Source organism: Neopelma chrysocephalum, unplaced genomic scaffold (genome assembly GCF_003984885.1).
Source record: "Neopelma chrysocephalum unplaced genomic scaffold, ASM398488v2 Primary Assembly neopelma1_141, whole genome shotgun sequence".
Classification (NCBI taxonomy): Eukaryota; Metazoa; Chordata; class Aves; order Passeriformes; family Pipridae; genus Neopelma; species Neopelma chrysocephalum.
This window is the reverse complement of record NW_020897803.1, coordinates 2500212-2515194: the sequence shown is the minus strand read 5'-3', so window position 1 is coordinate 2515194 and position 14983 is coordinate 2500212. Positions and strand designations below refer to the sequence as shown.

Below are 14983 nucleotides of genomic sequence, written 5' to 3'. Positions count from 1 at the left end.
GACACCCCAGTGAACCCAGAATATCTGTGCTGAGACACCTGATCCATGCTGGCAAGAAGCCTGGCAGGGTGGTATGTCTGTCAGCCTCTCTGCGTGGCACATCCAAATTAGCCTGCCACCTCCAAAGGTTCTGAACTCCATATCCTCTCCTGTAGCAGCCAGTGACCCTTTCTAAATGGGGTTGATTGGTGTTATTAGGAGATAACATCTGCCTGGTGCAACATATTGATGTGAGGTGAGAGCAGCAGCACTGCTTTGATGTAACTCAGAGGAAGCTGTATCAGGCAGCAGCTGAAGGCCTGTGTTATATGCAATCAAAGAGGATGATCAACAAACTAAATTAAAAAGAAGCATTTGCCCTTTCTCTTTTACATCCAAACCAAAGATAGAGAGACTCACAGAAATTAGTAATATTGCAGTGTCCTACCTGTCTAGCCTTATTTGCAAAACACCTGTGTTTTGGTTTTGCATTTCTTTTTTTCCAGAGATATCTGCTCATTAACATTTGCTGGAAGGGAAAGAAAACAAAGTACAATAAAAACACAGCAAAAATCAGAACAGAGAGTTGGAAGAAAAAAACCCAAACCAATCCATTTTCTGAAACAATTCTGAATTTCCCTCAATTCAGGGGACTGGTTCTTGATTTTTTAATAGTTATGTACTGTAAAACATATAATCCTCTTTGCTTTCACAGCACCAGCAGAATCACAGTTTGGATGTTTCCAACCTTGTAAGTGACGACTTTACTTCTAGATCAGGTTGGAAAACCCTTTAGTAGAATCTTACTGAGATTGTTACAGATTCTACAACTGAGAGTCACTGTAAAGGTGAATTTTTCAGCAACATTTAAGGTGACACTGTTTGTCTGGGTATATGTAAATGACAAATATGTGTGCATGTCTGTAAATGGCCCCTTTAGGTACAAAAATGGAGCTGCTGTGCAAACTGATTGACTCTGAAAGTATCAGCTGAATTGTTAACACACTCTGGCACATCTCCCAGATTCTGCATTACAGAAAACCAGTTTTACCCATGTTCTGATCTATTAGGCTGATGACGGATTCATAGGCAGAAATGCCCATGTGTGTGGTGAGACACATGGAAAGAAATGTTTGTACAATTTTCAGCAGGCCTTTGGAGCTCAGAGACCCAGCAAACTTAACACCAGCCAATGTCTGCCTAGTTCATCTGAAGTAAAGATGTACAATGCTTGATTTTTACCATCAAGAGAACTGCCCCCCCAGAATCACGTTTTTCTGATTAGAAAACATAAAACACTCTGCAGCTGGAACCTGCAGTTGGGTGGGTAAGAAATATTCTGCAGAGCAGCTTTCACTAAGCTGGGACAGGACTTGGAAAAAGCACACGGATACTAAAAATCCAGGATTAAATCTGCAACTTCACCACAGCCATTGCAGGGGTACAGGATTCTCATATCAAGGCTGGGAGAACTGAAACACCCTGGATTCTGGAGAGACTGAAGAGATCTGTGTTGTAAGGACCTTCTACACTTCAATCCTCTTCCCCAAAACTTGCAGCCTACTGACTGGCATAGAATCATCGAATCATTTAGGTTGGAAAAGACCTCTAAGATCATTGAATCCAACCATTAAACCAGTAAAATTCCTTCTGCAGAATCGCTAGGGGCTCTGTCCCCAGGATCTGTTCTGCTGTACTGATCCTGTCACCCCATGTGATACCTCACCCATGAAATAACCTCCCAAAGAAATACACCTCTCTCACTTCCTTGAGTCCAGCAGAGTTTAGTCATTTAACCAAAGATTTATCCAACTGGTAGATATCCTTGTCCTTGAAGGAGTGCACCTAAAGTCAGAGCAAATAATAGCCCTAGAGTCATGACTGGCTTTTGGAATCTTTTGGTCTCCTCCAGATCCAGCTCAAAAGTGCTTTATTCTTTTTTGAGACTCCTCCCAGTTAAACCCTTCATTACAATGTAATTTAAGATGATCATGCTTTTTCTCCACTCCCCCCCCCCGATGTTTTAAGAATGCCATTAGCTAAAAATATGCTTCTGGTGTATTTTGTGATCTTAACAGTAAGGGAATGCAAGACAAATTGCATTTTTGTAATTATGCTTTAAAAGATTACTTATGTACATATCTGAGGTCTAATTTTAGCAACTTGCAGAACTTCTAAGGGAATTCTAATACAGTAAAAAACAATTGGCATGATCAAGAGACAGCAACCCATATCACCTAAATGTCCTTAAATAAAAGATGGGCTATGCATAAAGGCAGGAAACAGACTAAAAAACTGCTTAAGCAGTCTGTGGATTGTATTAAACAGAGCTGCCAGGGACAGCAATGCATTGACTTTGCCACATCCCAGGTACTGAGGGTTCCAAAACAAAATCAAAATCTACCCTGCATCACAGTGCAAAGGCAGCCAGGCCCAGGGGGAAAACACTGCAAAGCAGGAGGCCAATGCAGAGAAACAGCTTTCACTGATCCCAGACATTCCATTCTGTGGAGTGTTCCCAGGTGATTTCTAACTGCTATGGTGATGAACAGGCTGAAAGGCAACATCTCTGACATAAGAAACAGAAGAAAAGAGAGCAACTAAACAAGACTGCTCAAGTCGCTGATCCAAATACCAAAAAAATTTTAACTATAACAGTAGCAAATTGAATGGACATAAAATGCAGGTTTCAGAGCTGAAGTCAATGCCTGGATGAGAAACAGCTCATGAGAAGATGTCTCAGCTGGGTGGATTCACCTCTGCCTGCCTACTGCAGAGTTAGAGAGCTCTTCAGAGCATTTGGAGAAGTAGTGACTGGTGTCTGGAAAACAGTCTGTTCCCACATTTTTATGCCTCCCACTAAAGCTGATCTGTGATCTGAGGACAAGAGATACATCCTCTGTAGTGAAAAACACTGCAATGACAGTGCATGCCTACCAGGAGCATGCCTACTTAGAACAATGTTACCTTGTTTGTGATTTAAGGAACACAGAAGTGTAGGTATTTTGGGGATGGATCATCAGTAGGGAAGAGATGGGAGAAGACTTACTGCAACCATGAATGTTTTCAGTACAAAGCTTCCTGATAGTGAACTCATGGAGCACAATAACAGACATTTCAGGATCTAGTCTTTCTCTTCGCTGGCAAACATTGCTCCTAAAAAAATTACACCTAACCAAATGCCAGAGAAGAGTCTGGATTCTTCTCATCTTTAAGATAAATGGAGCCTTAAATGAGAAGCAAGTGGTAGACTAGTGCAGCAATGACAAAAGCTCTGATCCAACAGTCAGGGCACACTGCTGTGCTCATGCAGGGAGTTTAATAAGTCTCCACAGAAGGAGAGCAGTCCTTTTGCATACTATCAACTACGACACCAGGACTTAATTCCATATTCAGCTCCACACCCCCATCATGTTGGCAATAATTCAGAGTTGGTGAGACAACTTGTAAAGGGGGAAAAAAAAAGCTATGTTTTAAACCACTGTAATTTAATGTTAGCTTTTTATGTGCCTAACATCAAAGCCTTTTTTCACTTCTATTTAATCAAAATTAATCACTAAGATTACTAAAGGAATTTATGTTGGAGATTATTGAAATGAGTGTTTTATTAAAATCTGGTTTTATTAATAAAACACATTCTGGTTAAGGAATCGTGTGAGTCTGCTATTAGAGACTATTAACTGGGAACTGGGAGTTAGTCATAACAGTCATGCTGCCAGGTTCTTTGACAGAAACACATACTGGGTTTGTTTCTGCTTTTACTTTTATAAGAATATTCAAGTCAATTAGTTACCCTTGCACACTAACAGTCAGGTTAAATTCCGCAAAGTCAAGAAAGGAAACAAAGGTACATAATTTTGAACAGAAAAAGGGTGATCAGAAAGAGACTCACCAGCCTGATTAGTGGTGATGCTGACAGCAGCAAATTGTCTGGAAAGTGTACTCAAGTCAGACACCCCGTTGACTGCATCGATCTCAAAGGTGTAATTGGTGTGTGCCAAAAGGTCCACCACTGTCACCGTGGTGTTGGTGAGCCCGGTCTGACGGGGTAAGAATCTCACATTGTCGCTGCAGGGCTCGCACATCTTGGTGTTCCCTCCACATTTTTTGCAGATGATGTTGAAGGTGACATCCTTCCGACCTCCAGTGTCCAGGGGCCAACTCCAGTCCAGGATAACAGATGTCTCATTGATGTTGGAGATCACGTTTCTTGGAGCAGACGGTGGTCCTGTAAAAGGAAATCAGAGGAAGGAGTTTTTCTCTCTGAGAATGCTGTAAAATGAGAGTAACAAGGGCACAAAAAAAAGTAAAAAGCATAAATAACCAATCTCTTCCAGTTAGAGACTCCTGAAATATTTCACTAGACTACAGACCTAGACTATTAAGGACCGTGTTTTCTTATAAACTCAGGGTGCAGTTGAGGATTGAGGGCTGCAAGTAGCAATTTAAAAACCCTAGCTCTCCACCTGGATGTGAGAGGACGCAAGGAAGTGGATGGCTGACTGCAATGGGCCATGGGAGGAAGCAAGCAAGCTGTTGTGGAGGTACAGATGGAGGAGCAGGAATGACAGCCCGGAGCACAATGATGCTACTCACTGGTGCAAGCCATGGATGGAGGGTCTTTCTCAGAGCGAAAGTAATTCTTTTCACACCTGCAGTTCAGAGATGCATCTTCATAGGTAGAGCTGTGGGGAGGGCATTTGGCACACTTCACATTGCCAGCAGAGGCTTTGTAGAACCCGGGTCGACAAGCTGCAAAATAACAGGAGTGTAGTTTTTAAATTCCATGGACATCTTGACTTTAACGTGTGACAACTGCCCTGGAGCATATTCATATGTAGATCACGGTTTGCAGACATTTATGGTCTAAAATTACAGATTTTTGTCATAATGAGAGCTGATGGAAATAAAACCTCTTGGTAAAATGTAGTTCTTCATGCATTGGCTTGGATATGGCATTTAATTTTGCCTGGAAAACAAACCAGTGCATTGCTAAGAAGAAAACCACTAAGAAGAAACATTTTCTATTATTCACTTTGAGAACTTCACTTATTTTTCTTCTCTTCTGGCTAATTTACCAAAGCCTTGGCTCTATTCTGTATAAGAAGCTAACTTTATCCTCTCTCTACTGCCAAGGGTTACTTACAAGGGCACACTAATTGTAAACTATGTCTCTTTAGTTCATCAGGACTAAGAAGGCAAAATCAAGAAAATAACCTGAACAGTGAAAGATCTATTCCATTTCTGAAGGATCATGCATCAGGCTTAATGAGCTGCTTCTGATACTATCAAGATTTTGCATACGGAGGATATTTTTTACATTAACCCAGTCCTCTAGGGATGGTGCTTGACCCACAGAAGCTGCTTCTGAAAAACTCTGGGGGGTGGTGTTTTATTTACATTGGCACACTCCCTCTGTTTTGACTCCTGTTGCATTTTAGACTGACTCAGGGCCATGTTCACATCAGATGTAAGGTATAGAAAGGAACAGACTAGGAAATAGCTTTTTATGGAAAACCTATGTAGTGAAATAAAAGTGTTGACTTTCCACCAAGATGATGTCACCATTTGAAAACAAAAAGCATTTTTAAAAAGAGGTGAAAATCAGTTAGGAATCAGCAGACTGCTGTTCAGCTGCTGCCTTCCCCCAAGACAAGCATCCATCTCCAAATGGGATTTCTGAAGCAAAAAAATTCTGCCTGACACGCTGGTCACCCACAGGTCTGTGCTCATACCTACAAAAACCACACACTGAAAAAAAAAGGACCACATCTTAGAGCACATTTACCTTTTGCTACACTTTGGTTCCTCAGCAAATACTGCTTAACACACAAGCATGTCAGGAAAACCCCAGTATATTGTCATTACAAGTATAATGTTAAAAAGAAGAGTAATACAAATTAAAACATGACTTCTTTCTGTGTCTGGGCCCTAGATAGTTAAACTTATGTACCTGTCACTGAATTAAATGCTAATTTGAAGCCAAAAGAATGGGTTTACCAGTCTCATGTAACACACTTTGCAATTTTGCTTATGGAGATGAACTGATTCATAAACACGGCATAAAATCTGATATACAAGATTACGTGGTGTTTTGTGTTCATTCCTGCACTGCCAAAATAGCAAAGTCTTTGGATGAGCAAAAAGTCTGAATAAAAATATCAGCATCTTTGTAAATGATGGAAGAGACAGGGAAGCTGCAGCATTATACTGGATGTTCAGCTTTCACATTATTGTTCATTACCAAAACCCAACTGAATAACTGGGTAAGGCAAATTTGTTGGCTGGTTCCTAGTGCCAAACACCTGAGTGAAATGCACAGACAAGTAGTGAGGAAGTACTCTGTCCTACTCTGAAACATCTTAATAAAGGAAACCCTCCTCCCCCTGCACTGAACACAGCATGAGAAGCATGAAGTGTGTCACAAGGAAGCATTAATCTCAGCCACTCTTCAGCACTTCACAGCCCTGCCTGCAGCTGCTCCCTCTGACTTCCATGCTGGCAAAGCAGCTGGGAAAGACACCTCCTGCTCCAACTTCTCTCCTGCAAGCCCTGAGGAAACAATCCTGAGTTCGAGTCTCTGAGGCACGGGCCCAATAGGCAATCTGTGAAAGCAGAATTGCCAAAAATGACCTTGTAGGGAAGTTCCCAGCGCCCAACACCCACCTGCCCGACCTGGCACAGCCTGTCCACCTTCAGCTGGAATTCCTGGTGTTTCACTCTCCTCAAAGGCTGCAAAGGTGTTTGAGGAAATTAAAGAAATTAAGCCAAATTAAGGAAACCTAAGCCCTTCTTACACCCCTCTGCTAGGAGGAAATGCAGCAGGAAACAACTGGCTTTTTTTTTGTTTTCCTGTTATTTTTGCAGCCTTTTATGACTCAAATCCTATTTCCTCCCAAATATTGTCCCATGATGTACCTTGAGTAAGCCTCTTTGGTGTCCCTCTGGCTGACAGAGGAACCTGCAATGATTTTACTCTGTTCCCAGCCCAAGACAATGAGCCAGATAGAAAAGAATGGATTCCAATCCTGTTCTTTCCAACACTCGTAACTAAGGAAACTCATTAGGAATAAACACCACAGTACGTCTGCCCAGCTAATTACACAGCACTTTCTCCAAAACTCATCGAAACTTACTGCCAGGCCTCAAACTCCAATGGATTTGCCTCTACTCAGCTTGAAGGGACACTTTTACATTCATGGGCAGGCATGCACAAGGCAAAGATGTATTTAAGAATATATACAATAGAATTTTTTTTACTAATTGTATATGCTAGTTTAATGTAACAATTGGAAGAAGACTAATAACATAAAACTGAACATTTGTCATGTGGTTGGCATGCAGGTGCATGCAGGAAGCACCCTGATAACATGACACCAGGCCTTTTCTTTTCCAGAGGGACAGGGATTTCATAGTTTTGCACTTCTGCTATTGCAGTATGAAGAGATCAATCAGGGTGAGGGCGTGAGCAGGCCAGATTCCTGCTGTCCCAGTATGCCCCAGTAAGGGCATCCCAATCTCATGTCTTCCCCTCTGGCTGTCTTGCACTTTCTGTCTTTGTCTATCAGACCAATTTAAGATTATTCACAACTGCAGCCCAAGAGAAAAAAAATAATACAATCATACTTGAAACCAAAGCATGGAAAGGGAGGTGCCAGTGAAAAATGTTGTCAATGTACTTACTATACATATTCTTTTCCTAGTAATTTTTTTAGTTCTGATACATAAGACAAAAAATAAAGCTGTTACTTCAAAATGCGTTCATTTCTCTGTCAGATAAATTGGATTACATGTATTAATGGAAGAAAGTTTGGCTTTTTGAGGTGAGTATCATGGCTTTGGTTTCAGTGAGGTTGAAAATAGCATAGGAACTAGCATAGGAACTCTTCACACAGTCTGTAATTTCTGCACAGAAACCAGCTGTGAACAGCAGTTACTTTTTTTCAACAATTTCCTCTAAAAGCTAAGAAATTTTTCTTTCCCTCACAAGGGGGAATGATGCAAGAGGAAGTAGATGTAATGGTTCAGGAAGAAAAAAACACCTGTATCCAGTCTGATTTCAATTTCTTTTATTTCAGTGTGAGGCCACGATGACTTTGTCAAAGTGTGGTAAGAATTTCAGGACTGTATGAAAATGTATTTCCTTAAGCTATAACTGATGAGTCTATCTCAGTGGCAGAGAGAGGGGGAAGTTAGTGAAAGAAAAACAAATGCATGGTAGCTACTGATTAAAAAAATGGGACTATCTTTTCAACAGCAAAGTGAATTTAGTCTCTGCTTGACTAACCTGTCTGAGATGAAAACACGGTCCTAATTAAGGGTTAAATTATTCATTTAAGTTGAAATTAATTTTAAATTAAAATATAAAACTGGTGGCAAAGAGGAGCATTTTAGTATGCAGACTCTGCAGCCCCCTACACACAGAGCAATATCACCAATTCCCAGCTGTAAATACCAACTAACAACTTGAACCTGCAGTGCCTGCAGCCCCAGAACTCCAGGCCTGACAGGGCCTATCTCCCTGCACAAGGTCAAAGCAACTGTTCATTTGCAAACTGACTCACACTCCCCACTCACACTCTGCTTTTTGTGCTCTGAGCAGAGGCAGGATGCTTTGAGGCAAGGCTGGAGCATCACAACCCGCTGGAAATGGATATCCACATCCATGACATGGGGTGTTTCTAGCACCCACCAAATGATTGTTTCCTCCCTTTGTTCCTCTGCTCTTCACTAAAACAGCCCAGGCTGAAATGTCACTGTGGCATTAATCCACAGCATTTAGGAAATAAGGGAATTCAGTCATAAACCTGTACAGCTCACAGATAACCTTTCCTCATAGTGGGTGTTAACTAGACACGAGGGCAACCCCGGGACAAACCTCCTGTCCTGTGCAGAGAGAACAGGGAAACGTCCCCCACGTGTGTGGTCACTGTTAGAGAGGCTTTGCAAACTATTCCCACGATCCCCTGTGGGAATGACATACCAAGGAGCAGCAGCAGAGGTCCTTAGGCTGGACCTGAAGCCCCAGGATGACCTTTGGCTCATCCCAATGCCCACATCCAATCTTGCATCTTTGCACTGTTCTCCAGCCCCTTTTAAAAGTGTTTCCATAGCTCTTTTTTCCTCCCCTATTCACTAAGGCACCCTGCTCAGGAGGAAACAATACTTTATAATGTAGGTTTCCTGCGAAATCCCTCAGAGCACTGAAATCATCTTCAGGAGCTCTCACTGTTTATAAATGTATGAAAAGCCACATAATCTATAGGGTTATATGTATGTGGGTATCATCCTCTCTCACTCTCTCTCCTGGGCCTCTAGGTACCTTCTTGTATATGAACCTAGCCCAAACAGGGTTCTAAAAATTACAGTGTATATTTGGTTCATATTTCCACTGAACTTCAGGCTCTTGTCGTCAGATCTGAATAAACAGCAAGACAACACTTAAGTAAGTAGGTCTCAAAACTAAGTACTACTCCTTATAGTAGAAATAGGAATATCCCCAGAAAGAGGCAAGGATACTTTCTCTCATTGCCAGTAGGACTCTATTCTGCTTGTTGAAAAAATAAAAAATTACAATTAAAAAACCCTTACAATTATTCTTTGTATTCCTACATTGCATTCCCTGTAGTCTTCAGCACATTAGACATAATACCTGAAATAATTACAAAATAGCTGGTGCTGGGAGCAGCTGCAGAAGCAACCCAGCCATTTTTTTGCTAAGCATTATAAACAAATCAATAAAATCTGATGTTGTCTTTTTTGTGCACAAGACATACTTTTTACTCTGCAAATGCAGACATAAAACTAAAAGTTGCATTTTAAATACTAAAGTGAATTCCTATCACTCCTTTCATTATTAGAAAAATTATGGAAAAATGCAACTGTTTTCTTTGCAGGGGAAACTACTGCAGAGGGAAACATGCATCATGTGTACTTTTGCACCTCTAGACTGGAAAATGCAGTGATCACAGCCAAAGCTGCTGCCAGATTTGAAGAACTACTGCAGCTGTCCACTGTTAGAAGAAATCAGCAATTAACAAAAAAACTGATGCAATTTCTTTCCTAACACCAATCCTCCTCCAACAGCAAGAGGTCAATAACTGAGAGCTCAGGAAACCATCTCTCTCCCCTCTGTCCAGCCTCTGTGCCAGCAGGGTGGACTGTGCTGTGTGCGGGGGGCAAGGAGTCAATGCATTGTGACACTGAAATGGCTCTAGAAAAATATACTTCAGAAAGAGCCCTTTTCATTTTTTACACCTGAAAGCTGCTGCTAGTACAAAAAAAAAAATCCAGTAGTATTTAATCTTACTCACGAGTAAATTTCTGCTTTTTCCTCCCCACTTCATATTTTATAGTGATCTGTGACCTTAACATATTTTAATCAGATGCTTTTTAAATTGGCTTTACTCCCAGGTCAAGTCATTCAGCAGAAACAATTCCTGTTCTTTGTTTAATAACTGTTACTGGCAGACATATTAATTATATGTACATAAGAGATAGCGTTATCCTGAGGGAATAACACTGCACCTTTTCAACCACAGTTTATAATAGCTCCATGTTATGCCTTGGAGGCTTCTCTACCTCTTTTTCTGCAGTGCATTACAGCCATGATTGCTACCAGCAATACTGCTTAAAGTGCAATGTCAAAGACAGCAGGTCTAAAACACGGCAAAGATGTTCTGGTTTGTGGGTACACAAGGACCTTGTTTCAAACTATGTGAGGCATTTGAGCTTCTCTGCAGGCAGTTCTGGAGAAAAGAAATCTTTCCTTAGCAGGGAGACACTAAGTATTACAGATTCAGAGTTAAAGCAAAATACACAAAGCTCTACCTTAATTCCATCCATACTTAGTGAATCACTTAAACAAGTATTTGAACTGGCAATTTAATAAAATCATGTTTATAAGCACTAGTTTTCACTGTCCTAAACAAGATGTTTTCCTAAATCAAAGATGGACACCCTGAGATATATTAAGCTATTTTTGTCAAGCAAAGAAATTCCATGTTCTGGTTTTTGTGTGGATTTTTTTTTTTTTAAACTTAATTTAGTCCATACAGAGATGAAAAATAGCTTCCTAATTCAAGAAGCATTGCAAAACCCCTCCTAAAGAAATAGCAGAAAAAAATTCCCACCAACATCAACTTGAAAAGGGAAAAAAAGGCTGTACAAATACACACACAAGGGATTTTAAATGATCACTCAGCAAGGATAAAAAGCAAAGAAATAATTTTTCCCCGACACAAAAATTACACTATAGACTCCTCAAAGGCAAACTAGACATAGAATCCCAGTAGCTTCAAACAATAAATCCTCACTGTTTCCCCCTCACACTTACAACCTAGATATTACTTCAAAAACCTGGAAACAAAAGGTTTGATACACCTGTTAATTTAGTTTTTAACAAAGGCTAATTATGTTAATCCCCAATTGTACTGCCCTTGCTGTAGAACATCCAGTGTTTGGGGGTTTTTTTTCAAGTTATTGGTCACAAATAATTTCTCTGATATTCCACTCTAGTCTAAGTAGTCAATGGCAAGTGAAAAAATTGATATTACCTTCAGATTTGGTAGCTTTTTAGCCAAATTAATGTATCCTTGTTTTTTATTATGAGTCAGGGAGGCCAGCTGCTCCTCATGTGTCTTTTCTAAGCCATTCCTTACCTTACAAAAACCTATCATGAACTTATCTTCTCTGTGATGAACAAACAAACAAACTTTTCCATCAGCTTTTATAGGAGTATCTTCTCAGCCTTTGATTATAACCATCTCTGGTTCTGCAGTGTCATTTACCAGGCGGCAAATCTCTTATTTTTTTCATAACGTGTCTGATGAAACCAATTGATTTATATATATGGACTATATTTTACCTCTTACTCTCTACCATATTTGGGCGTCTGTTTTGGTTTTTATTTTTGGGAATCCATTGACCAAGATGTCAATGCACACACTCCAAGCCAAAGCAGTTAATTGAGATGTACAAAAGGTATATATTTTATCTCAGGGAGGGAGGAAAGGTGTTTTTCTATTTACTAAGGCTGAATGTTCTTTTGCAACTTTCTACCCTTGTCAGCACATACAGGAGTCTGTTGCTTGTCCCCATTTTGCAGGTGAAAATAATCAATGCAGAACAGGCTCCAAATCCAGTGTTCTTTCTTCCAGTGACCCCTCCTAATCCATGTGCTGCCTGGTGGGTTGTGTGATGTTACAAAGAGCTCAGCCCAGCTCCCCGATGACACAGGTCCACTATTGCAATTAGCATGAATTAGTACTTTTGTTAGTAGTCTCAGCAGAGCTGTCAAATTAATTGGAAAAGAAATGTAACAAATGCCTTTCCCCTTAGAGATATTCTCTCAGGTCAGGGTTGAGGCACATTGCTTGAGCAGACTGGGGGATGCTTGTGTTCCTTCCACCCTTGCTGAGCCTGTTCGGTTGCAAAAAGAGAGGACTGTGGCTTCTTGGGCTGTTAACCCAGTACCTGTCACAAGCACCCCACTGACATAGAAAAGACAATTTTTATGCTGGTTTTGGCTGGGATAGAATTGGTTTTCTTCATAGTAGCTGGTATGGGGCTGTGTTTTGGGTTTGTGCTGGAAATAGTGTTGATAATTTTTATTTTATTGCTGAACAGCGCTTGGATAGCATCAAGGCCTTTTCTGTCTCTCACTCCAACCCACCAGTGAGTGGTTTTGTTTTCTTTGTGCATGGCTTTTGTTTTCCCAACTAAACTGCCTTTATCTCACTCTGGGTGACTGGATGGGGAGGGGTTTAGTTTTCAGCCTGGTTTAAACCATGACAATTTTATAACACTGAAATGTATCAACTACTGATAAAGTAAGAATAAAAAGGCTCAATTAATGCCCAGTGACTAGAATATCTATACATTCATTTTTCACAAACTCTCACTTTATCATAATTCATAGTTCTTTCAGTTTAACTCTAATTTGCAGAAGTATCTAAAAGATAGCTCCCTGTTTCCCTAACTTTAATATATTGTAATACAATATGCATATAAAATATATATAAATATAATTTTTAATTCAGCCTCTGGAGGCTGAAGACACAGCTAGATGCATATAAGCCTCAAAGTTTAGGAAGCAAGCACTGGAGATGCTACACTGTCCTCCCTTACAAGAAAACAACCACCACCACCACCACAAAAACCGGGAAAACCCACAAAAATAAAACACAAACCAAACGCCAAAAAGTTGGCATTTTTAAGCACTGAGATTAACAGGGGATGAAAAGCTAAAATTGTGTGGCTATGCCTCATTCAACAAAGGGCTACTGAATCTCTTACTGATAGTTTCCCTGCCAACCATTTGACATATTGCCTCTTGAATTCACTGGGAGGTGGTGCTGGGAAAGGGAAGCTCTTAAGAAGAGAGATGGTGCTGCAGTGGCAGGCATTTAAACCTGTAGGAAAAAATCCCTTTGGTTTAAGTCACTGTCACAACTTGCTGACATAAGTCTGGGCTATAATTTAGTGTTTCAGAACAAAGCTATACTTTGTAACAGGGTAGAAGAAACAGCCATTGCTTTGCTAATGATGCTCTTAATGCCACTTAATGGGTGCATCTATATAAGTATTTTAGCCACCCTTTTAAAGCAAAATCCCAGTTCTCCCCTCTTGCCATGATCTGATTCACAATGTAAAGGGTCTCCAGACCACACAAACATATATATTCCTCTTTAATGGAAGATGCACTTCCTGCTACATGGAGTCTGTAGGACCTGACAGAGATATTCTGGAGTAAAACCAGTTGAAATTGTTATGCTATTGGCACAGAGTCCTTCATACCAACTGCTTAATGCCAGGGATCTGCTCCTACTTGGCCACACTACTTGCTAATGTAGACTTAAGCCATAGGTACCAGCCTTCAAATATCTCAGTGCTGTCAGCATTGCTAAATTTGTTGCATATTTCCACAAGAACAAAGGTTGAAAAAGAGCTGGTAATGGGTAAAGAGGATGATTTTATTATTTTAAAGCCATTAAACATACAAATACAAATAAGCAGACATTATAGTCTGTATTTTTACCGTGTTTAATGGGATGTGGAACAGGCACAGAGAGGTTTCAGTGCTTCCTAAAGAAAGGCTTTAAGCAGAAGACCAAAACATTGCAGCTTCATCACTGTCAGAACAACCTCTTCTCTTCTCATGCCTTTTTCACTGACTATATTTTCATCCTTCCAGCAGAAAGCCTGAAAATTAAACAGTTATGGCCTCTGGGGACATCTGTGCACTGACAATCTTCTCACAGCTGAAAGGAAAAGCCCAAGGCTCTTGCAAAACTATCTAACCACTCAAGTGCAGTATTTATACATTGTAGGCTTTAGCAAAATTTTACCTGTTCTTCCTTGCTTTTTTTTCCTTTTTTTTAAAAAAAATTTCTTAATTACTTACCATGCATTTTCTATGCATGTATTAAAAAAAATCTGGCTTTGCAGGTTAAGCAATTATCCACTGAACAAAAATCCAATTAAATGTAAATTAAAAAAAAAATCCCACAGTTCAGCATTTTTATTCACTAGCCTTATACCTGTGTGAATCCAAGGGGGGTAGACTCTCAGCTATTTAGAAAACAAAGAATCTGATGCATTGCATTTTACAGGGTATTTGCTACAGAATTAAATCTTTCCTTGCAGAGGGGAAGCTCTACAAAGAGCAGCAAAAGCGGTAACTCAATATTCTCCAACAGCATTCACTTTGCAATGCAGAAAATTCATCAGAAGGGAGAGGAAACTAAGTTTCCAGTATTGTGTTCTCTAAAAAAATGATATTGTGTGCTAGTATAAAATGCCACATGTTCAATTAACACTTTTTAAATTCCACTGAAGCTCAATGCTAGCAGCAAGTTAATACTATTGGATTTTATGTAGAAAATAATCAAAGAACAGCATTATAATGTATATCAGGACTCTGCATTATGTTTTACATGAAAGCTTTTGCTGTATAGACATCGTGCCATTTTCTGAATGAGGGAACAATGTTAGAAACACAATG

At 40.1% G+C, this 14983-nt stretch overlaps 1 protein-coding gene across 2 annotated transcripts in view; it reads right to left on the bottom strand.

The window, feature by feature from the left end:
* EPHA3 (EPH receptor A3) overlaps window positions 1–14983 on the bottom strand; it is a 206343-nt gene that overhangs the window by 66928 nt on the left and 124432 nt on the right. For both annotated transcript variants that reach the window (XM_027699756.1, XM_027699755.1), the window contains exons 4-5: window positions 4576–4731; window positions 3872–4207 (exon numbers count right to left, since the gene is read on the bottom strand). In XM_027699756.1, the coding sequence (XP_027555557.1) occupies window positions 3872–4207; window positions 4576–4731 (492 nt within the window). The remainder of the gene's footprint in view (window positions 1–3871; window positions 4208–4575; window positions 4732–14983) is intronic.